This window comes from Danio aesculapii, chromosome 1, assembly GCF_903798145.1.
Source record: "Danio aesculapii chromosome 1, fDanAes4.1, whole genome shotgun sequence".
Taxonomy (NCBI): Eukaryota; Metazoa; Chordata; class Actinopteri; order Cypriniformes; family Danionidae; genus Danio; species Danio aesculapii.
In genome coordinates, this window is record NC_079435.1 from 25,980,179 (window position 1) to 26,005,889 (window position 25,711).

The 25,711-nt window shown below is 33.6% G+C and overlaps 1 protein-coding gene across 1 annotated transcript in view; it reads left to right on the forward strand.

Moving 5' to 3' along the window:
• pibf1 (progesterone immunomodulatory binding factor 1) overlaps window positions 1–25,711 on the forward strand; it is a 61,425-nt gene that overhangs the window by 2,895 nt on the left and 32,819 nt on the right. Inside the window, exons 6-14 of the mRNA XM_056457999.1 lie at window positions 93–226; window positions 884–992; window positions 1,289–1,470; window positions 1,666–1,791; window positions 3,325–3,423; window positions 14,017–14,182; window positions 15,733–15,883; window positions 20,376–20,466; window positions 20,601–20,703. Coding sequence (XP_056313974.1) covers window positions 93–226; window positions 884–992; window positions 1,289–1,470; window positions 1,666–1,791; window positions 3,325–3,423; window positions 14,017–14,182; window positions 15,733–15,883; window positions 20,376–20,466; window positions 20,601–20,703 — 1,161 coding nt within the window. The remainder of the gene's footprint in view (window positions 1–92; window positions 227–883; window positions 993–1,288; window positions 1,471–1,665; window positions 1,792–3,324; window positions 3,424–14,016; window positions 14,183–15,732; window positions 15,884–20,375; window positions 20,467–20,600; window positions 20,704–25,711) is intronic.

A 25,711-nucleotide genomic window follows, 5' to 3' on the forward strand; every position in this document is an offset into this window, starting at 1 on the left:
CTTCCTTTCTCTCCAGCTGTAAAGTAATCTGTCATATTTGGATTGCTGTCATCTTTTTCAAAAACATTTTTATTTCCCTGTGTTCAAATCAGAGTTATGAAGAAGAAAGGAGAGCACGCTCTGAGTTGGAGATCCGCTGTCAAAGACTCACTTTGGATCTTGCTGATACAAAGCAGCTGATTCAGGAAGGAGACTACAAACGAGAAAACTATGACAAAATCAAACGGTGCGAGGAATATTCTGCATTATGTTAGCCCATATTTAGCTTTTGGTACATGTAGTGTACCAATATAATAAAAACAGGGCATTGTTGCTTGATTGCCTGAACACTTTAGTTTCAAGCTTCTGTGATTTTGAAATGTATTAATACTTATTTTTCTGAAAAGTGTCTATTAATGAATAATATTTTGAAAGAAAAAAAATGGTGTAGTATCGGTATTGTATCGAAGTCAAAATTCTGGTATTGTGAAAACACTAAAATACATTATAATAATGTTTCAAATTAAATAAAATAAATAATTATGTTTCTTTATAAGAAATATTAGAATGCATTAGAATGGCATTCTGTGAAGGCTGGGCTAATGCCTACTAAAATACTGATATTCAAATAAGAAAAAATAAAACTAATTCTGTCTTGGTAAGCAAAAGAGTCTTGAGAATGAATGGATCAATCAATCAATCAAATGGTATTTTACACCACACAATGTTCTAACATAACGTCAAGCTTTGCAACATAAACAGCGAACGAACAAACTGAGATGACATGGAAAATCTTTATCACTATGAATCACAATTGTGATCAATTTTAAAATGTTTAAATAAATGACAGTAGTTAAAATTTTAAATTGAATAATACATATTACCTGTCTTGTTTTGTCCACAGAGAGAGAGATGGCTATGAAACAGAGCTCAGAGAGTTAAGGAAGAAGTTAGAAATCCTGGACCTCACACACACTGCCCTGAACAAAGAGAGAAATGACCTTAACAAAGAGGTAATATGAGTTTAGCACACACAAAAGTTTACTGAGAGATCATTTAGGTACTATTTAATCTAAAACTTACATTGTATAATAACACTTCCTGTTTTAGTTTTCAATTTCTACTGTATAATATCTAGAGAGCAAGAGACAGTTTCTTTATGCATTTGAAAACCGTTAGACTTGTAACCAGTACACATCGTCAAGTGTACAATTTATGTCTGTAATCTTATCGTAGCAAAATGTCAACCTATAGGTTTATCTGTCACAAATGGTCTTGCTTTCTCTTCATTCTTGTTACTTATGTGCAGTCAGTGAATCTGCAGCAGTCAGTAACATTGCTGCAGAAAGACAAGGAGTTTCTAAACAGACAGAACATGGAGCTGAATGTGCGCTGTGCTCATCAAGAAGACCGTCTGGACAGACTACAGAACCAGCTTGAGGACACAAAGAAGGCCAGAGAAGAGGCCTATGAAAAATATGTTGCTTCTAGGTATGTGTGATTTGATGGGGAAAAGTGCACAAATAATAGTGCTTCAATTTTTATTTATCCACTTAACTAAATGCATTTTCAATTTCCTTGAATTTCATTATATAAAATTTGAAAGCTCTGAAATCCTTTTTTTTGAGTGTATGAATGAAGCTATTGCACTGTATAAGCTGAGCTGTCTCTTTATCTGTCCACTAGAGATCACTATAAAACAGATTATGAAAACAAACTACGTGATGAACTGGAACGCATTCGAATTAAGACCAGTCATGAGATTGAAAACCTGCAGAGGGCATCGAAAGAGATGTATGAGAGGGAAAACAGGTTAGAGTAAACCTTCATTTCTCTCACTGGCAAACTGACTGATTCTTTTTTTTCTGCACTTGAAAAATAAAACACTAGAAAACCTTGAAAAGTCATGGCAGTTTCACTGAAAAATCTTAGAAGGTCATAGAAGTAGAAAACAAAATATATAACTGGCTAGAAATGATCCTATTTTGATTTATGTTAAATTCATAAAATAATTAAATAGTTTTGTCATCCATTTACAGAATTGAAGATAATCAGTTATGTATTATGATATCTATATATATAGTGAATATTTAGGTTTTTTTTGCCCATTGTTCAAGTGTGAAGTTGCAATAAATATATAAATACATTGAACACTGGATATAGTGAGGCTTTTTTTTTTTAGCAGGCTTAATTGTGTATATATACATAGAGTTTAAGTCAGAATTATTATATCCCTGCTAATATTTTCCCCCAATTTCTGTTTAACGGAGAGAAGATTTTTTTCAACACATTTCTAAACATAATAGTTTTAATAACTCATTTCTAATTACTGATTTATTTTATCTTTGCCATGATGAAAGTAAATAATATTTTACTAGATATTTTTCATGATACTTCTATACAGCTTAAAGTGACGTTTTAAAGGCTTAACTAGGTTAATTAGGTTAACTAGGCAGGTTAGGGTAATTAGGCAAGTTATTGTATAACGATGGTTTGTTCTGTAGAAAAATATAGCTGAAAGGGGCTAATAATTTTGACCTTAAAATGGTGTTTAAAAGATAAAACCTGCATTTATTCTTGCCGAAATAAAACCAAAAAAAAAAAGACTTTCTCCAGAAAAAAAAGTATTATCAGACATACTGTGAAAATTCACTTGCTCGGTTAAATATCATTTGGGAAATGTTTTAAAAAGAGGGAAAAAAAAAAATCAAAGGGGGGCTAATAATTCTGACTTCAACTGTATATATATATATATATATATATATATATATATATATATATATATATATATATATATATATATATATATATATATATATATATAGAGAGAGAGAGAGAGAGATAGAGAGAGAGAGAGAGAGATAGAGAGAGAGAGAGAGAGAGAGAGGTTTTACAAGAGAAGAGGCAACATTGTGATTTGTTTTACAGTCATGCCAATAAAGCTCTCTGAATCTGATATTTCCACTTTAAAAATGGATGAATCAGCTGTGGGCACCTTCTTCTGGTGAGGTGCAGGAATTCGTTCAGCACAGCCTTCAAAGGACATAATGGAAATTCCAAAGCCTCTGAGTGAACATTGGTTATATAACTGGTTATTGTGGTGTATGATTGAGTAATGCACGATAGTTTTACACACTACTTCAAATATCTGTCCTCTTAAATATTGCCCTGTTCAAGTGTTCATAGCTTAAGTTATATTACACCAAAACCAGTGGCAAATATGGAAATATTGGGGTTTGCCTGTTTATATTGTATTGTATGTAATGTCTGTACTTAAAATAAACTTGTGATGCATTATGTACAGTATGATTTCAGGATATGTGTTTTTTTTTTTTACTCTTTCAGAAGTCTTCGTGAAACCCGAGATAATTCTGTTATTGAGAGAGACCGAGCGCTGAACGCAGAAAGAGAAACTCAAGCCAAATATGATCAGCTCTTAGATCAGTAAGTTCATTCACACCTCCCACATATGCGTGACAGTCTGAACTATTATTATTGAATGACTGCCATTTCGCAAACGAACGAAAAACTATTGAGCAAATGCATGTGCAGTAATTCTTGCCAGCTCATCATTCATTAGAAAAAATCGTGAATGTTGGAAACTGCTAAAAGTTTGTGGAACCATTCATTTTTCAGAAACTAGTGAAATCTTTACACGTCACTGGAGATGTAAGAACCTTCCAGGCATTTTGAAATCAGGATGGCAGTTTTGTAAATGTCAATCAGAATTGGGGCTCAGCCATTATTTCAACTATATCTGTTCCAATGTGATATCAGAGTAGACTACTATTCCAAAGTTTGGACTCAGGAAGTTTTTGGTTTTTGTAAAAAAAAATGCTATCATTCAGCAAGGATAAATGACATTGATCAGCAGTGAGAGTAAATAGGTGGACTTACGATTTCTAATAAAAGCTTTTCTTTAAAAAAACAAAAAACAAGCATTTGTATTAATAAGAAATATTCCAGATGACCAGTTTATATACAGTTAAAGTCAGAATTATTAGCCCCCCTTAATTTTTTTTCTTTTTCAAACACTTCCCAAATGTTTAACAGAGCAAGAAAATTTTTCAAGTATGCCTGATAATATTTTTTCTTCTGGAGAAAGTCTTATTATTTTTATTTTGGCTAGAATAAAAGCAGTTTTACATTTTTTTAAGAAATATTTTAAGGTCAAAATTACTAGCCCCTTTAAGCTATTTTTTTTTTTCGATAGTCTACAGAACAAATCATCATTATACAATAACTTGCCTAATAACTCTAACCTGCCTGGTTAACCTAATTAACATAGTGAAGCCTTTAATTGTCACTTTAAGCTGTACAGAAGTGTCTTGAAAAATAATGATTTAGGGTGGCTAATAATTCTGACTTCAACTGTATGTTCAGTATATGCACTACCTGACAAAAGTCTTGTTGCCTATCCAAGTTTTAGGAACAACAAATAATAACTTGACTTGTAGTTGATCATTTTGTATCAGAAGTGGCTTAAATGAATGGCAAAGGCCTATAGACTACATTTATTTGACCAAAATAAAATATGAACATACCTTGATTATTAATTATTTAATTAGGACAATAAGGTCTGACTTTGCATAGACAAAAGTCTTGTCGCTTAACAGAAATAATGTACAGTATAGAATATAAAGTCATGGTGCAGTGGAAAAAGAATTAATATTGTGTATGACTCCCATGAGCTTGGAGGACTGCAACCATACATCTCTTCAGTGACTCAAATAACTTCTATATAAAGTCATCTGGAATGCCAAAGAAAGCGTTCTTGCAGGACTCCCAGAGTTCATCAAGATTATTTGGATTAATCTTCAATGGCACCTCCTTCATCTTACCTCAGACATGCTCAATAATGTTCATGTCTGGTGACTGGGCTGGCCAATCTTGAAGCACCTTGACCTTGTTTGCTTTCAGGAACTTTAATGTGGAGGCTGAAGTATGAGAAGGAGCGCTATCCTGCTACAAAAAAAAAAAAAAAAAAAAAACTCTTTTGGTTCGTTATGTAATGGGCAGCACAAATGTCTTGATACCTCAGACTGTTGAGGTTGCCATCCACTCTGCAGATCTCTTGCACTCCCACATACTGAATGTAACCCCAAACCATGATTTTTCCTTCCCCAAACTTGACTGATTTCTATGAGAATGTTGGGTCAATGCGGGGTCCAATAGGTCTTTTGCAGTATTTGTGATGATTGGGATGCAGTTCAACAGATGATTCATCGAAAAAAAAAAATCTGCCTTCTGCCACTTTTATCAACGAACTAGAAGTCGAGTTAGGATTTGTTGCTCTTACAACTGGAATCGACGACAAAACTTTTGTCAGGTAGTGTATTTCTGATTGTTTGACACCTAAGACTAAAGTAATTGTTTTCAGCTTTACAGTCAGAAATAAATTACAATATGAAATGTCATTTCTGCAGAAAACGGACTTTAAATAATGTAAAACATCTCTGAGTCACATTTTTTCTCACTGGTTACACTTTGATCAAATAAATGCAGCCTTGGTGAAACTTTCTTTTGAAAAAGTTTTACAAGTTTTTTTTTTTTAAAAACCGGTAGAGCTAAATCACTTAAATGACTAGCTCATGAGATGTGGCATTTAGCCTGTTAAAGCATTTGCATGCATTTTAAATCTGTGAAAATAACCTTTTAGTTTTTTTTTTACTGTGTTTTGTTTGTTTTTAGCTTTGAGTCAAACATTTCAAGCTTGACTGGATTCCTCCAAGGCCAATTCAAATAATCTTTGAGTGAACCAGTGACAGACACGACCATGTATTGTCACTGTAGGAAAAAAATGGGCGTAGTATTGTTTGTCTGTTTGTGTGATGTACATGTACAATAAGAACTTGTCTTCAAAAGTTGCAAGGAGACATATTTTAACATCTGCTACTGCCTCCCAAAAAAAGGAAAGTGTTCATCTTTGAGAACATAAGTACTTGTATAACTATGAAATGCCTGTCAATGACAAGTAAACAATCAAAGCCAAGATTTTAAACTATGCTGATTGTTGTTCTCCTGGTTATGATAGCTGTAATTATTTTTTAGAGCCTGTTTTCTTGAGGAATTCAGCATACAGTATACGTTCCCACGGTTTGAGAGTCAGCATGACAGAGGTGCTAAGCATGCCATTGTTAAACTTTCAATTGTGATGAAATGCAGTTGAATCCTCATGTGTACACTGACAATCAGGCAGGGCTTGCACTTGAAGGAGAGCAGTATCGGTTTCTGGACACTGGGCTGTGGTAGAAGACTGAACAAATACATCAAAAACAAGAACGTGTGGCTAGTTAAAAGGATAGTTCACCTATAATGGAAACTTTTTATTATTTGCCTGAATTTAGCTGCTAACTTGTTATTCAGATATTCTGAAGGATTTTTAAAACCCCCTATACACTCACTCACTATTAGTCTACTTAAAGGAGTGAATTAAAATGAGTGGGTGAATCGAACACTTGAGTGCACCAGAAGTTTTTTTTGTGCCTTCCTCGTTGATTAAAATAAAAATATTGAAAGTTTTTGTAATAGTTAGTAACACAGCTCTCTATTAGTAATAAAAAGGTGGGTTTTTTCAGTCATGTGTACAAATGGTAATTTAACAGTTAAATAATTCATTATTTCGAAACATACACCAATAGGATTCTGCTGTGGATACCTTCTGGTATTCAGACCCAATAATTTATTCAGTTTGCTAAATCTCACAGTGAATTATGTGCATTCACTTGCGTTGATTGTACACTTATTTTGGTGCATTGTGGAGTTGTTTTTGTGCATTTCAGAATGTCCACTATGGTTTTGCACAGCACTCCAAATGGCTGCACCAGCGAATATTGCACTGCTTAAGGCCGATTTCAGATACAGTCTATGATTTCCATAGTATTTTTTTACTCATGTATGTCAAAACCTAGTACCTAGTACCAACATTTTTCAAAACATATTATTTTGTGTTCAATAGAAAAAAAGAAACCTATTTAGACCTAGAACCAGTGAGTAAACGGTGAGCAAATTTTCATTTTTGGGGTGAACTATGTCTTCAAAGGGAGGACTCACGTGGCTTAATATAACATAAGTGATGTCTTTTACTGTAATATGTTGTAGAAAACCAATGGTAGATTCTTGTTATTTAAAAAATGTACATTTATTTCGAACTATAAGGGGCACCTTTTTTTATATAGTGTGTGATGTCAAGTGAATGCACTCGGTGAGCTACAATTGCTGCCTATTGCTTTTTTTTTTTAACACAACACAACTTGGAAGTTTGAACAGAGAAAACTGGTACTATATCACTTTTTATTTTTATATTTTTTTGTGATTTGTAGTTTTCAGTTAAAAGATTACTCTACCAATTAATTATGTATTTTTACAGGGACTGTTAAATACTTAGTAAAGAGAAGAATCACTATACAACAAAAATTCCGATGCTTTGCGAATAAGCTTTATCTTTTGAGTCACCTGTCAACCTGTCATTCCTCAGTGTAATTTCACTCGATACTTGAGAGTTTAGACTTTTTGTGGGGAAACACTGATGGTAGGATGTTTGGTTTAAGCGACCACATCCATGTCCGCCTGTGCCCCGTTGTGCCCTGTGCTCAGTCTTTCAGTAGCTGTGTTTTACTAAAGGCCTAAAAATCAATCAGGCATCTTCTCATTCTTTTCTTCTCTTCTCATCACAAGGAAAGCACATATATCGCTATTTTTTGGTGTTAGTCTGAAAGTTATGACCAAAATCTGGCATTGTATCAGTGTTTTGTATTCCCAGTTGTGTTGCATTAATAGTAGTAACAGAGTGCCAGTAATGGTAAGACGGCATCATGCCATTAAAAATAACCGGTCCACATAGTCCAAAATATGTATGGAATTATGTGGATTTTTTTAAATTATGTTTTTATTTTTCTACACATTTCATTAAGAGATATCATTTATATTATTTTAGGGTATGTGCATCTTAGTAATCCAGGGTTTTCTTAAAGACTAAAATTATACTTCGTGAACATAGTAAGAATGGAAGCAGTCAGTTACCAATTTGGCCAATTAATTTGGCATGTGAACTTTGTTTTTACAGTGTTGGTAAATGTCATGAGTGAGAAAACATGCTAAACTGGCTAGAACAGAACAAGATGGGTATTTGTATTTTACATGTCGAAGTGGTTAAAATATTGCATATTTGAAATGTTGAGCTAGTGTGTGCAAACACTATTATTCAATTATATATTTTTTGTCGCTGTTAAGCTGGTACTTCAGTCTTCAATGTCACATAATGTTTCTGATTCATTCTAATATGCTTTGGTGCTCAAGTTCATTTCATATTACCATAAAGGTAAGCAATTTATGGCATTCAGTTTAATTGGTAATTGATAGATAAATGAAGAATGACCATTTGAAGCTGTGTGTGCCTGATCAAGTTTGTGCTACATTACACCAATGAAAATGGTTCAGAGCAAAGCTACTGGAGTTGCTAGTGTAAATGACTAACTCTGAGTAATTCCGCATTTTGGATATGCGCATAAAAAAACGGTTGATGGTAACGCCAAGATGCGCATAAATTTTGAACATTTTTGGATGAAAACATAGTGGAATTTGTTGCATATTTTACTATTATTGACTTTTAGTCAACATTTTGATTTTGTGCATTCAAAAAAATATTAATGGGCCATAAAGTGCATTCAATATGTAAAATTGTTCTCTGATATCTGTACAGTAAGTTTGTAGCTTAGGTAAGTTCAGAAAGTATCCAGATATGGCTTTATATGCTCATTTATGTCCACCGGACTTACTTCTAAAATTAAAAGCTTAGTTTTTACCATATTTGGAACTATCATGAATATTAATGAGCTTTACTCTGATTTCAGTAGCTCTGTTTCCATCTAAAAATGCGATATAAGTTTATGGGCAAAACTGGATTATCGCATAAAGGATGTGCATATAAAGCATCGTTTATCCAACAAGTCAAAGTGAACAAAATCGTCACTTCTTGATTAACTGGCACCAAATATTAGCAGTAAAAATGGAATTTGCTTCAGTAGGAGAAGCATTGTGAATCATTTCTTCATTTAATAAATGACTTTTACCTCAGAAGGCAATCCTGACACCTGCTATTTTAAGAACAGAAAAATCTGCTCTGATCAGCGATCTATTTAAGTAATCTTTTGAAGTTTTAATGTACATGAAAACGCAGGCAGGAATTAATATCAAACTCTAGCTAAAAAAATGTTTTATTGGAGTCTTCTCATTCAAGAAAAAATACAATAAAAAGAGCTTTGTGATTTGATACAATGCATAAACATGCATTAAACATACTCATCAGTTTACACGTGTCTGTTGCCTTATTACAAACATACGCAGTGTATTTTACAATTTACTAAACTTAATTAAATTATTAATAAATTAATAAGCTAACAAAAGACACATTAATACAGACCTTATGCGTCTTAAGTATGTCACTAAGTAAACGAATAATCCATATATCCTGCATTTTGCACTGACAATAGCTTTTTTTGTCTCCCTGCCTCTCCTGTTTTCAAAATAAAAGTTCCACATACATATTATGTTTAATGCAAGCTTAGATAAATAATTTGTGGGGGGGGGACGTAGTGCCCAATCTATTGCAGCCTAGAGCATGCGTATTAACCATCAGAGGAGCAATGAATCATCAGAGTTCGGTGTATTGTTCCAGTTGGTCTGTTTTTGTCTGGTATTTTACACTCATGGTATTTACATGAGAATGAGGAAACAATTGTGTTTGATGCTCACGATATGTCATTGCAATGCTCTGAACTTATTAACAATCTATGCCTAAGTATATTCAATTTTTCATTCTATGGTACCTCATTAGTGCAACTTATCTATTTGTAATTTTGCACTGTAAATGCATTAATTTATTAATTCTGTAGTGTTTTGAAGCTTCAAAAATGTTTATTGATACAATTTTGTAGATTGACACAATTTATTATCTAATAAGGCTAGGAAAAGCTTGCTTTTAAAGGTAAAACCACACTATATGTGTGCTATAGTTGGGTAAATGACACAAATATACTAAATAAGTAAGAGTTGATGCAACAAGTAACAAGGATTAAAGATGGTTTGTCCAAAAAATGTGAATTCTTTTATCATTTACTTAGCCTCTTGTTTCAAACCTATGTTGAAGTATTTTTCTTCTGTTAAACACAATATAAGACATTTTGAAGAATATTTGGCTACCGTTCACTAACTTGCTTTAAATAAACCTTTGTGTTTGGCTGGTAAAAAAGAAACTAGTAAAGGTTTGAAAGGACTCAAGTGATGGTTAAAAAAAAAAAAAGATTTAATTTTTTTTGTGAACTAACCCTTTATTGTTAAGCCACCTGGACTTTGTTCACCTGGTTTGCTGTCTCGACGTTAAGATTTTCTCTCTCTCTCTTTCTCTCTTTTTTTGTTTTAAGTGAAGTGTCTTCTGATGGGTCTAGAAGTGCAGGTTGTGGCCCCTCCTCTTTCTTGTGAGTGGTCAGTCCATATTTGCCCATCCGAGAGGCTTATGGTGTCACTGAGCTCCAGGCACATGCCGTGCATACCAGCAGATACTCTGCGCACAGTTGTTGGGCATACCCTACGTTTTTCTGCCCCGGGGAACAGATTGCTCACATTCACAGAGAAGCTCGATTAAGGGCAAAAACGACAGATGCTCTTTTACCCTTCTGTTGAGAGCTCCGTGAACATGTTGTCCAGCAACTCTATTTTGGGTAGACAAATTTAAGAGGGGGTAGGGAGAATAGAAATGAGAGTTGCATTGCATTGCGTCATGCAGAGAAAAACAAAACAAGCCATAATTGTGACCATGGACCACAAACACATAAGTGTCCATTATTCAAAATTGAGATTTCTGCATGACTTTGAAGAATAAATAAGCTTTCTATTGATGTATATGTTGTTAGGATAGGAGAGTATTTGGCAAAATACAACTAATAGAAAATCTGGAATCTGAGGGTTAAAAAAAAATCTTGAAAAAAAAAGAAAGTTTTTTTCAAATTAAGTGCTTAGATATGCATATTACTTAGAGTTTTTATATATAACTTTCATACATATATATATATATATATATATATATATATATATATATATATATATATATATATATATAATATATATATATATATATATATATATATATATATATATATATATATATATATATATATATATATATATATATATAAATTAAAGATCATATTCCAAGAAGACATTTTGTAAATTTTCCAACTAATTCATTTATTCATTCATTGATTTTCATTCGGCTTAGTCAGGGTTTGCCACCGTGGCATGAACCGCCAATTTATCCAGCATATGTTTAACACAGCGGATGCCCTTCCAGCCGTAACCCAGTACTGGGAAACACTCATACACTCTAACATACACACTAATACACTATGGCCAATTTAGCTAATTCAGTTCACCTATAGAGCATGTCTTTCGACTGTGGAGGAAACTGTAGCACCTGGAGGAAACAACCGTGAACGGGGGGAAAACATGCAAACTCCACACAAAAATGCCAACTGCTTGTACCAGCGATCTTCTTGCTGTGAAGCAACAGTGCTAACCACTGAGAAATGTGCCGCCACTATATATATCTCTAAAATCATATATTTAAAGCGATCATTCATTCATTCATTTTCTTTTCGGCTTAGTCGCTTTATTAATCTGGGGTCGCCACAGCAGAATGAACCGCCAACTTATCCAGCATACTGTCCAGCATATGTTTTACTCAGCAGATGCCCTTCCCGCTGCAGCCCATTGCCGGGAAACATCCATACACAATCGTTCACACACATACACTACGGACAATTTAGCTTACCCAATTCACCTATACCACATGTCAGGGAAACGCCCGGAGGAAACCTACGCAAACACGGGGAGAACATGCAAACTCCATACAGAAATGCCAACTGACCCAGCCGAGACTCGAACCAACAAACTTCTTGCTGTGAGGCAATCGTGCTACCCACTGCGCCACCAAGACGCCTTATTTAATACAATCTTAAAGTAATATTCTAAAGCGTTTTGTGGCATAAAAAAACAATTATGAACCATACAATGTGTTTTCGACTATTGCCAAAAAATATACCCATGCAACATAATGCTGGTTTTGTGGACCAGGGTCACAATTAAATATTTACTGTTGTGTATAATCCATTAGCAGGTGTTTTTCAAGCATCACATACTTATACGGTAAACGGTGCAATCAAATTTTAGTCAGACAACCACTCCTAAATGCACACTATTGCGGCAGCCTCCTTACTCTCCCTTTCTGTTCCTTGAATTTATATAAACAAAACAACTGTAATATCCTTTAAATCAACAAGCTAAACAATATCCAGTCTTACTCCATAATCTATGATGGGAGTTGGCCAATTATGGTACAATTTGTCATAATTATTTCTAAAGGTGTTGGTCACCATAATGATGACATTCCCATTGTATTCTTTACAGAAGTGCCTACATTTGACTGAATGTTAGTGACAAGGCACAAACATTTGAGAAAAATGTTGACCTGCCAGTTTGGCCCCTCCACAGGTGTGGTTACGGTTTCAACCAAAACCCCTCGAGCTCTCTGTAAAATTGGCTTAATCCATCAGAGACCTGGCGGTAAATTTAGGAAGATGCAAACAGAAACTTGATCTGCTTAGGCATGTCGGGATTTGGGGTTTCATGATAAAACAGTGATTTTTCTGCCCAGGGAAATGCACTTATCACGTCACTGGCGGTCACATTCAAGCTTGACATCCCCTTAATTTAGTAGTTACTTAGCCTTAGGTGAGCCACAGTTGAGATTTTTTTCTTCAATTCCTGTTTTGTTTAAACACAATTTGAGTGACTGTAAAGATGATTTTAAAGAAATGCTGTACTTTTAAACCCTTTCATTTATTAAATTATCGAAGAAACAAGATTCTACATTACTGTATTTTAAAATATACATATACTGAAATTAAAAAGATGTTCTTGCTAACCAAACAAGAATATTAGAAAGATTTTTTTTTTTTTGTGATCAGATTTTTATTGAACAGTTGGAAATAATCTAGTATACATTGTTATAGACAAGCAGATAGCAACCAACTGTATTTTCTATTAATACCCCACCCACTACTGGCAAAAATAATAAATAAACAAAAAAGGTAACAATTCAGAGCCAAAAACAAAAAGAGAGAACAAATATACATAATAAAAGGCTACATTCATTCATTCATTCATTCATTCATTTTCTTTTCAGCTTAATCCCTTTATTATGAACCGCCAACTTATCCAGCACATGTTTTACGCAGTGGATGCCCTACCGGCTGCAGCCCATCTCTGGGAAATAAAAGACTACAATACATATAAATGAATAATGAAAGTAAATAAATAAATACATTTACCTCTGCATTTAATTTCTTTCAAGAACAATTTTAACAAAGGTAGATACATTGGAATTTTAGGTTAAATAAAATGCAAAGGAAAAAAATCACAATGGCATATATTTTATCTTAGAACATGTACATGTATCCAAGAACATGTACATGGAGTGTTTCTGGTCCAGGAAGTTTTTTAGCTGCTGTAAGAGCAGTATATATATATATATCTATCTATATAATTTTTTTTTCTGAAATAACAGAAAAATTCCCAAAATGTTAGAACTGTTTTTACATTCCCAAAAAATATGTTTGTATGTACCTATGACATCCTCTGAGCAGAAATTACATTTGGGAGTTTCATTAAGTGGTGTTTCTTAGGAGTGAAGTAACTTCTATGAATCATTTTGTAATAAGAAAGAAATCTAAATGTTTTTGAGACACTAATAAAATGTTCAACATAATGTAGCTTTGTCATCACTTGAATAAAACATTTTAAATTATATTGAAATATAAAAAAGTTATTAAAGATTGGAAGGATATTTCACAACATTACTGAGGAAAACGTACAAAAGAACCTTAAAGTCCTCACATGTCATTTGAGCTTTAGATTACACAATGAATCAAATTGATTACAGAAAAACAAACAAAGTTAGCAGATGTTTGTCCTTGTGTCCAGGTTCAGGCAGCTGCAGCTGGGTTCAGACAGTAGGGTGGCAGAACTGCTCAACCAGGTGAAGCTGAAAAAGTTTGAGTTGGAGCGATCCCAGATGGTCCAGGAGGAGACAGCCAGGAACCTCAGCCTTTGTCAAATTGAGTGTGAGAAACATCAGAAAAAACTGGAGGCAAGGCTCTGTAAAATAAATAAATCTTTCATTTGGGTTAAATCTCTATGGCAGCGATGCCGTGCACATAAATCCCGAACAAAGTGATTTCCTTTAGACTCACTGCAAGTTAAAACCTGTTAATTGCTTAGTAATTCAAGCTGTTAATTCCTTAAAGGAACGTTTCAACATTCTGTCATCATTTACAACAAGTTCATGTCATTTCTGACACGCTTGACTTTCATCTTTTCAAGAAACACTAAAAGCAGAAAAAGGAAGAAATTGCTGACCACTCTTTGCTATGTAATAAAGTAAACAGTAGCTGTAAAGTTCCAAAGATAAAATAAAAGTAGCATGAGTGTGTCATGAATGTACCATTAAAAATACACAACATACAACATATTAGTATTGTATTGCTTACTGGCCTGTTAGGGTTTTAATATTGTGTAATTATAAGTATCAATGAATATTTTATGTTTAAGGTGGTATAAAATTAACTACTTTTTAACAAAATTATAAGTTTTCACAGTTGTCATTATTATTATTATTATTATTATTATTATTATTATTATTTTATTTAGATTTTAAATAAGTAAATAATTTAACAAAAATTCTATATTTTCCATACTATATTTGAAGTATGGATCCTATAGATATTATTTTTGACATTCCTAAATTCACTAGTATTTAAAATTGATAATATTTGTAGTGTTTTATGCTTACTTTTTATTTTAAAGTAATTTTGGTTACACTTTTGAATGGTGGTCCATTAGTTAATGTTAGCGAATGTATTTACTAACTTTAACTAAGTGTGAATAATCTTGTAAAGCAATTATTAATTGTAGTCCAACATTAACTAAGGCATTATTAAAATCCAAAGTTAATCTCAACTTACATTAAATAACGTTAGTTCATGTTAACTCAGTGTATTAACTAAATTTAACTAACCTAAATAAATAATGTAATAAATGTATTACTAATGGTTTGATTATGTTAGTAAATACATTAACTAATGAACCATTATTTTAGAGTGTTTTTACTACCAAGTGTGAAATTGTAATATTGTAAAGTTCATTCATTTTACATTACATTCTTTGTAGCATTTCATAAAAATGATTACGAGCTTAACATATTATACAGAATTTCATTACTTCTGCAGGAACAGACCAACGTTTAAGTTAAGTCATTAAACATCTCTTATGGCCTGTTTTAATAATGCCGGTTTTTCAGTTTTAAGCTTGGCATTCTGGATCCTGAGCATCTATACTTATGTATTCCACTGAAAGAAGACCGTTTAGAAAGTTTTAAGTGTGAAGATAAATTTTTAATGCCAAATATTGATATACTCTTGAATTATTACCTCACAATTTGATTCTTCGAATGTCCTCACACTGATTTTCAATTCATTCAGACACCAGACAAGGGTTGAACCCAATTGTTGCCCTATTAAATAAAGACTGTACATATTTGTCAGCATCATAAAACCTATTTGTACATGATGTTATGACACCACCCTTGTTACTCAGCTTCTGTCATTATATCATTGCCCTTCTCTTGATCTGCTTTTGCAGGTTCTAACAAAAGAGTTTTATGGGCTTCAAACATCATCAGAAAAACGCATCACTGAACTGCAAGCCCAGAATTCTGAGCATCAGGCACGACTAGAGACGTATGAGCGGCTGGAGAAGGAGCTGGATGATGTTACCATGCAGGCTGCAGAGAGTAAGAAACCAGACTGATTCAGTCATTGCAAGTGAATTATTTAGATTTATACTAACAGGAGTAAAAGAGAGGTTTTTTAAAGCCACAATGTTTGCAATTGTTTCCTTAAAATATCAAAAAACACTAAAACAGTGTTATACATTTTGCCGACTCGCAGTGCTCAGCATATATAAGCACACCCCTCACAAATCTAGCTTTTAAATTCATATTTTTAATAGGAAACTATAGGAGTGTTATATTTGTACATAAAGATTAGTTTAGTCAGTACTGAAGCCGAATCTGGAGCTTTCATTCATTCATTCATTCATTCATTACTTTTCGGCTTATTCCCTTTATTATCCAGCCGCCAACTTATCCAGCATATGTTTTATGCAGCGGATGCCCTTCCAGCTGCAACCCATCATTGGGAAACGTCCATACACACTTATTTACACACAAACACTACAGATAAATTAGCTTACCCAATTCACCTATACGCCCAGCCGAGGCTCGAACCAGTGACGTTCTTGCTGTGAGGCAAACGTGCTACCCACTGTGCCACCGTGCAGCCCCAGATCTGGAGCTTATCTAACAAATTAACTTGCGATAATAGTCCAAAAGCTAGGACAGCTAGTAGGTTATAGAAAAATACTAAATATCAAGAGAAGCAAAAAATTTTGTTTTAAATTTTCCAATATTTAGCTTGAATTTAATTGTATTATCTTTCAGTTTCTACATATGTTTGCTTACTAAAATATTATTTTAATAAAACATCTGTCTAATAAATCTGTTTCGTTTAAATGCACCAAAATACATTGCCTATATTCACTGAGAAACGAATAAAAATACTCATTTTCAAAATGGGCTGTACTCAATTATGCTGAACACTGTTTGTACTTGCATTATCCCAAATGTTTCATATTATGTCACACATTCAGTTTCCTGTTTGGTTTTATATAAAACAGGGAAATGCCAAAATTTATTAGACTGCACAGAGCAGCATTAAAACAGAACCCTAAAACATTTTAGTATGATAAAACAGCACTTTTTCCTGAGGAACCGGACAAGTTCGAGAGTGTCATAATAAAAGCTCTGCTGTTCACCGTGCCACATTGCACTGGTCTCTCACCAGCAGTTTCTTCAGTTTCGCTTCATTGGCTTTCAGCCCTTTCTGCTTCATGCTACTATGGTACCATATTTTGAATACTTTAGCTAATCAATGAATATGATTGCAATAATGTTGACAACTCGTATGATTTCACACTCAGTCATGGCATCATCAAACTATACCTTTGGCCAAAAGTGACATACTGTGGCTTTAAGCATATTGATGAGAAATATGACTGAAAAATTAAATGAGATATTTGATAAAAGAATACAATTGATCAAAATTAGAAAACACTTACAGATAACTTCCAGTTATTGGCGTTAATCTGGAATTTAGGGATTCATTTTATTCATTTTCTTTTCGGCTCAGTCCCTTTATTAATCTGGGGTCGCCACAGCGGAATGAACCGCCAACTTATCCAGCATATGTTTTACACAGCGGATGCCTATCCAGCTGCAACCCAACACTGGGATACATCCATACACACTCATTCACACACATACACTACAGACAATTTAGCCTATCCAATTCACCTATAGCGCATGTCTTTAGACTTGTGGGGGAAATTGGAGAACTTGGGAATAATTTTCCTATTATTAGAAACCCTATTTAACTGGCAGATAAACTTGACTTTTTTTTATTGAATTTTAAACTGACTGAGCTCTAAAGACCATTTCATCCATAGCAGTAGTGAAGTTGGCCATTCCAAATCTGTGATTATTTGAGTCTCCCATGTGAATTTCTTGATTGTTTTACACTTTCACTAACACATTCCAGACACCAGAAAGGCCATGATAATGCTGAGAATTAAGATTTTGAAATCCACCCAACACTGCAACTTGAATTGCTCACCAGTTTAACACTAAACAGGGTAAAGATCTGTCTCTTGGTGTACAGTGCATCAACATTTCGGAGAATTTGTACTGGATGTCCACAGTGTCTGCTGTAACCAATCCTCTCATCAGCAGAAAGAATCAAAAGACTAGATTAACCTCCATTTTATTGCAAATTAAAAAAATGTTCCTGGGGTCTCGACAAGAGGGTCAAATTTGTTCTTATTCCATGGCCTGTTGAAATTCTTGATTCTGATTGAGTGGAAGATGTGCAATAAAATACTTTAATGCACAGCACCATAAATTATACCTTATGTACACTATTCTGTAGACTCAAGGAGATCAAAGCTGTGGTAAAATATATTTTAATATGCAGCCTGCTAATGACTACTCTGGAAACAGTTCTGCTGCAAAACATGCATGTAAGCATGTAAGTTTACTAATATAATCAGTTGCATTATCAGGTCAGAATTTCAAGCATGTTAAATACGCTGCGTGTCTGTTTTCTTCACATCTAAATTGTTCTGCATGTTCAAAATGCCATACTAAATCAGAACTGAAGATGGTTTGACTAAAAGGCCTTAGGGCCGTGTCCTTAAACAACCCTCTTCAGTGAATATGCTGACACTGAGCCGAGGTGATGAGAAAGGCTGGCCTAGCCAGGTTTTAAAATCCCCCAGGTTATTAACCACAGCAAGTTAACAACAGGTTTTTAACGTCATCAACTCTGCACAGATCAAACGTAAAAAGAATGCCTAGCGCAATGATTGCAGGTTGATACTAGATGCGGTCCCTTATCACTGTGCTGTTATTCTATAGTTAAGCTCTCCCCCCCCCTCCTTTCTTTTATGTTCTTTTTCTCAAATTGCCTGTTACTGTAGTTTCAGAGTCAGTTACATTTTTCTGGATGTATTGTATTGGATGTAGTTTGAAACAGCTGTTTTCAAACTGAGTAGTTTTATTGAAATATACATGTTTGAAAAGGCACAACAACATTCAAAACTATTGAATAAATATTGATAACCTTGTGTATTGAAATTACAGTAAACTAGCAAAAGTGGATTCAGTCACATCATAAGTGCACCTGGGCCATATGCATTAGACTATGTTCTTGTATAGTTAAAATAGAGCCCATTCAGTCATTAATTTGTTCAGTTTATTCAAACTACTAATTCAGTAATGAAGTAACTAGCTCTTTATATGAATACTGAATGAGTCTGCTGATTCATTCAAAATATGGAGTCATTCAATGTTGATTTAAGACTCAACACTTGGGCTGCACACTATATCGTTTGAGCATCGTGTGCATCCGCAGTAGTCACATCGCAAGATATGCAATGTTGAGTTGGAACCACAGTTCAAAATGCATGAGATTTGTGGAGAGACTGCACAATTTAAGCATAATAGAGTAAAAGTTAATCATGTGCATGTGTTTTAATGTCTGTGGCATTTTAAGAGAGTTCAAAGCATTTTAATAGAGCATATCGAAGTTTAATAAAGATTCATTTCATTGAACAATTTATATGATAAAGACTATGCATTGTTCATTTACATTTGATCATTTAATTTCTGTAACCGAATACTGTTAGACTCTTCAGAGAAAACCGTAAATCACTGTTTATTTCACTTTAATATTTGCTCTATTGTGTTTATTTATGACTGTATTTTGTTTATTATATGTATATAAATAACATTAAAATAGATTTATATTTCACTCCCCTATAAAATCATCCCAATCAATTTAAAGTCTTTGCAAAAAAAAAAAAGAGTAACTTAAATCATCTTGGGAAATAATGCCTCATTGTATTACATATAGCACAATATACATTGCAGAGAAAAAATATACCGATGTCAGTTTTTTCCAATATCGTGCAGCCCTACTCAACATTATTGACAATATTGTGCCTAAATTTTAGTATTAAAGTAAATTATCATTTGCTGAACTGTTGTTTGAAATAAGTGTCACTTTTGTGCTCATGTTATTTGGAATAAAAACCGATCTCGTTTAATATTGAAGTTAATATAGACATTATATGACACAAAACCACATGTTTCACCAACAATCAACTGTGTGAAATGTAAGACTACTTGCACATGATAGAGGGGCGGTCCTTGCATGAGTTAGATCTTTTTTTTAAACTAAATAATAAAACTGCTAGTTCAATAAACAGACCTAGATTTATATTCTACTTTAAGGAACATTACATTAAAAAAATAAAAATAATATTGAAGATAATACTGAATTGCAAAAGTTTTTCCAAAACCATATTGTGTACATCACTAGATGTTTTTTTTTTTCTCTTTATCTTGGATTTTTTTTCGTCAATTTCTTGGCCTTGTTTTCACCTTTATCCCTTTGAACAACATTTCATCCTTTTTGACTTGAAGCATAAATCTTCCTACACATTACATACTGTAAGAAGACAGAAAGCTGTTTTTATAGTATCTAGTTTATAGTATTAATGCTCTCCCTTCTGGCCACGACTCTACCTGGGTGGTCTAGACACAGTTGCTCTTAAACACACTTTTTATTCTTTATCATAATAATATTTTTTGTTGTTGTTGTTTGTAGTGGAGAATGAAGATGAGGCAGAAAGGGTTCTGTTTTCATATGGTTATGGTGCAAACATTCCAACAACTGCCAAGAGAAGACTGAAGCAAAGGTGAAGTCTGAGGAGGTCACTCTTCTTTGAGAACCAGAAGCTCATCTTTATTTTTACTGAATGTTTTTATGTCTGTGTGACTCTAATCATAGGTTTCTAAATGTGTGTGTGTTTGTGTGTGTGTGTGTGTGTAGTGTTCACTTGGCACGCAGGGTTCTGCAGCTGGAGAAACAGAACACGCTGCTTAGGAGAGACCTGGAGAGACAGACGGCACACAGCAGTCAGATCTCTGAAGAGGTGCTGCATTTCACTCTTCTCACAAGAATGCGTACATACATAAATACACATGCAGTACCTGGGTAGGTGGGTGTGTTTGGAGAAAAAGCAGTAAAAAAGCATTCCAGTCTGTGTTTGTTTGTGTACATGCAGATATATGGGTCAAAGATGAGGTGTCTGCATCAAATTAATTTAATCGCAAGTGTCCTTAATGTTTAACGTAACATTTATGGAAGTTTAGAAATATGGATGAAATCATGTTAAATTGTCACTCAGCTGGGTAGGGTTGCACCAGCTGTTCGTAAGTTCTTTCTTAAACTGGAACTTGAAGTCCACACTAGGGGCTTAGTAACTACTAGCTAGTTTGTGGCTAAATTCGTTCTCACTTTGGTTGCACTACATGTTCTTAAGGCAAACCGTAGTTAGTGGGTCGTAAGCACTCCGTAAAGTCATGCTTAGTCTCATTGAAGGACGTAATATCCATTAAAAAGCATTTAAATCGTTGAACTGCTTTAAAATTCTGCAACTAATGCATCTATCTGTCTGTCTGTCTGTCTGTCTCTGTCTGTCTCTGTCTGTCTGTCTCTGTCTGTCTGTCTATCCATCTGTCTATCCATCTGTCTGTCTATCTATCTATCTATCTATCTATCTATCTATCTATCTATCTGTCTGTCTGTCTGTCTGTCTGTCTGTCTGTCTGTCTGTCTGTCTGTCTGTCTGTCTGTCTGTCTATCTATCTATCTATCTATCTATCTATCTATCCTATGAAAATTAAATGATAAATTACATTTTATAGAACATTAAATTACAGTCAGTCACTAATAGCAGACGATGCACACACCTCCATCGCAAGCCATGAATGCACGCGAAATACACATGAAGTTCTCAAAACATTAAACTTGATATTTTTTTTTATATCCTACACATGAAAGAGCAGAGAGAAAAACTCAGTCATGAAGAAATTCTCGTTTTAATTGATGGATACAATTAACACAAGACACTCCTTGAACATAATGAAACTCTTCTTTCACAAACTCTTTCTTTCTGCCGTAAATATTTACGAAGCGTTACGTTTAAACTTAAGTTCAGTGGTGCAGCACTAAAATATTTAGTAGTGCGTAAATTTTAACTTTGTGTCCCTTTAAGTCACAACTAGGCTACATTTTAACTTACGCGCTGCTGGTGCAACTGGCCCCAGATCCATTTATTCAACATAATGTAGTAATAAGTAAAATATAAAATAAATATGACCTGTGATAATTGAAATCAAAAAAATATTTATACAAAATTTTATTATTTATTATGACAAACTGGTAAACATTGTGGTTTGAAAGCAAAATACATATATATATCAGTTAATTAGTATTTTAAGCCTTCACAGTGAGACTTAAATGGAGTCTTTATCTTGTTCTAAATATTCCTGATAAGATATTTAATATGTAGATTGTTATTACATGGAATGACATTTAAGTCAATTGGCTCTTTTAATTATCTAAGATGAAAGTCTAAAGCGCTTGGTGCAAAAGCATTAAGGGCATGTCTGAATCCACCTTTGCAGTTGTTAAGGATGGAAAAATTTGCTCCCATCTTCCATTCCCTTTAAGAGTCAGTTGCATCTCGCCATGGTGCATTTGTCATTAACATGATTTGACTGTAAGTGAAAAAACTGAACGCTTCACTATAGTGAGAAAACAGTTTAACAGACCATCTGCAGTGCGAGAATAAAGATTGAGCCTCCTTCATTCGGCCTCTTTGCTTTCTCTTTACATTACTCCTTAAATTTTGTGGAGTAAGGAAATAGTGGAAACTCACTCCACTGAAGACATCTATTAGTCTACATGATTAATTTTCATTTGTTAAGTGCAAAGATTTGTTTCAAAGTGAACTTTATTTATAAACTAATTTCGAGAGGATCACATGCTTATGATTGCTTGGGGCTGGTCCCGCATTATCCAATTTATGATTTACCAATCAGAAGATTCCTAAGCCTACTATAAATACCCTATGTTCCATATAACAGCCATCTTCGTTTTGAAGAATCCCCCCTTCTACCCCTGCTCCTCCTCCTTTCTTAGATGGGTGACACGGTGGCCCAGTGGTTAGCACTGTTGTCTCACAGCAAGAACGTCACTGTTCTAGCCAGCCAACGTTTCTGTGCGGAATATGCAGGTTCTTCCCGTGCATTTTCCCCGGGTTCCCCGGTTTCCTCCCACCGTCCAAAAACATGCAACTTAAGTTAATTGACTAATCCAGTTCGGCTTCATAGACATGCACCTAGGAAGTAGTTATCTCTTAAGAGCAATCACTATCTGTTCATTAGCTATACAGCAGGGGAGTTCTCAAGATCTACCTGAGCTCAAACTCCCCTCTCGCCCTGCAAACGGGAGGGAGCCCCGGGCCGGAACTTATGAGCTCAGGGCTCTCTCCCGGGACAGCATGCCAAACAAGATTTATAATCCCTCATCAGCTAAAGGTGAACTCTTCAAACTATTTCTAAATTCATTTCTAATATCCAGCAAATGAATAAATAAACAATAATAATGAAGTGTGGTCAAAAAACTGAGTTATATCCAAACACACGTCCTATTCTTATGCCTCATATGGTGATGCATACGTCTCCAAAACCTGACAGGTGGACAAATCTATACTTGTTTTTATTAAAACAAATATAAATGTGCATATAATAAATACTACTACTAATAATAATAATAATAACGCTATAAAAATGCAAATTGTCATAAAAAAACTGAAAAAAGCCTGCCTGTAATGAGGCATGTAGGTAGTGGTTTTTATATTTATGTAGAAAATAATAATTTTTGTCCTTAAATACTTAAACTAGTAACTAGAAAAGGTTGCTTTTTTTAACTGCCTACAGCATTGTAAACGGTAATAATTAAATATTTTGGTTACAACTGCCTTTCAGTTTTCAGTTTCACTTGAGATCTGTTCTATTTTAATGTGTCTGTGTGGTAAGACATTGGTCAGAGCTCAAACAAAACCACAGTCAACTGCCATGGCTTAAAATGGGAGAAACATCTCTCTATAGGTTTTGGAAATCATTTTGAAATACTGACCAGTTAGAAAGGAGGAGGTGGACAGTGTTTACATTTAACTTGGCTCAATTTCTGTATTTGAGTTTGCTCTTTAAATCTTTATTGTATTATGCTTTTACAGATATTCAGTAACTTCAGCAGCATATTTTGTTAGTTCACAAGGTCAGTTGTGTGGTTTCAGAATAACAGAAAATACAACAGACTATAGCAGAAACACTGAAGGATCAGATTTCATCTAAAATAGTTCTTTGGAAAGTCCAACTTTATGCTTTGCACATACTTTTCATTGCATGACTGTGATTAAACTAGAGCCATAACCAATTTGTGAGTATAAATCTTAAATTTTCATAAAAATATTTGCAATTAAGTTGTAGATGTAGATTGTAACAGCTTCTTATCTTCCTGGTGAAACCATAAAGTCAAATCACTATCACGTTGTTATCTTTGAAGAGATATTTCCATAAGTGAAATATTACATAGTGTAATATAAAGGGATTCACTCCTTTATAATGCGGCACACATTTTCGAAACAATAAATCAGTAGTCAGAAGTAAAAAATAAAAAAATTCTAAATGAAGTGCACATCTGAAAATGGACAGAGGAATCCCTTTTCTATTGGAGAAGCTTTAATCTTTAAGAAATTTTAAAGGTTTGGCATAGTTACAAATAGGTTTATAACAACCCCAAAGCCGAGTAACTGTAAAGAGACTGGTGAAAAATGCTACCAAGAAATAATGGCAACTCTGAAGGTGATAACAACCAGTGACCACTGTGTGGAAGAGTGGCCAGAAAAAAAAAAAAAAAAAAAAATATATATATATATATATATATATATATATATATATATATATATATATATATATATATATATATATATATATATATATATATATATATATATATATATATATATATATATATATATATATATATATATATATATATATATATATATATATATATATATATATATATATATATATATATATATATATTTTTTTTTTTTTTTTTTTTTTTTTTTTGTCATTATACATCCCCTGAGCTTTTGTGTGTCATAAGACAGATGACATGTACTGTTTTATCTATAATTAAGCATTCTGGATAAAAACTAAATGACTTTAAAGCAAAATGTTAGTGCCCCAGAGGCAGATCTCAGTTAGTAAGCGGACTTTACAGGACAGTTATCTTATAGTCTATCGTATAGTCCATCTTATAGTCTATAGTATATCACTGACTAATAGAGATGTAATATATGCTCAACCTGTAATTCATTACAATTTATAGTACTGGAGAAAAAAAAAAAAAAATATATATATATATATATATATTTATATATTTATATATATATATATATATATATATATATATATATATATATATATATATATATATATATATATATATATATATATATATATATATAAAAATATATATAAATAAATAAAATATAGCCATATTCACTGCCATTGATCATATTGGGAAAAACTGGTGGCTATGACGGTGCACTAATGTGGAGATGACTTCACAGATGAGACAGACCACATAGATGAGCAGATATGGGTGCACCTTCGGAGCAAATTTTCACTTTAGTGTACCGTTATATAGTTTTTTACCATTTTTTTTCATTATTTACAAGTCTCGTATTACATTGATGACATTAAACAAAGAACATGACATGTACCTCTGTGTCGATGCGGGCCAGACATTTGGCTCTCACATACTGGCACTCCTCTAACTTGAATGAGATTGGAGCTTCCACAATCTGAACATCCCCACTCGTCGTCACCTTAAAGTATTTGCTACAACTTGTTTGCTGATAATTGCGCAAAAGTAGTGAATTTGCAGTAAACCGTAAATTGTAACATCACTACTGACGAAAGTGTATTTTGTGTAACAACTGCAAAAAAAAATTATATTGCATTTGTGTAGTTTCCACAAAAATTATGACATTGCTGATAGCAATATCAGTCATATAT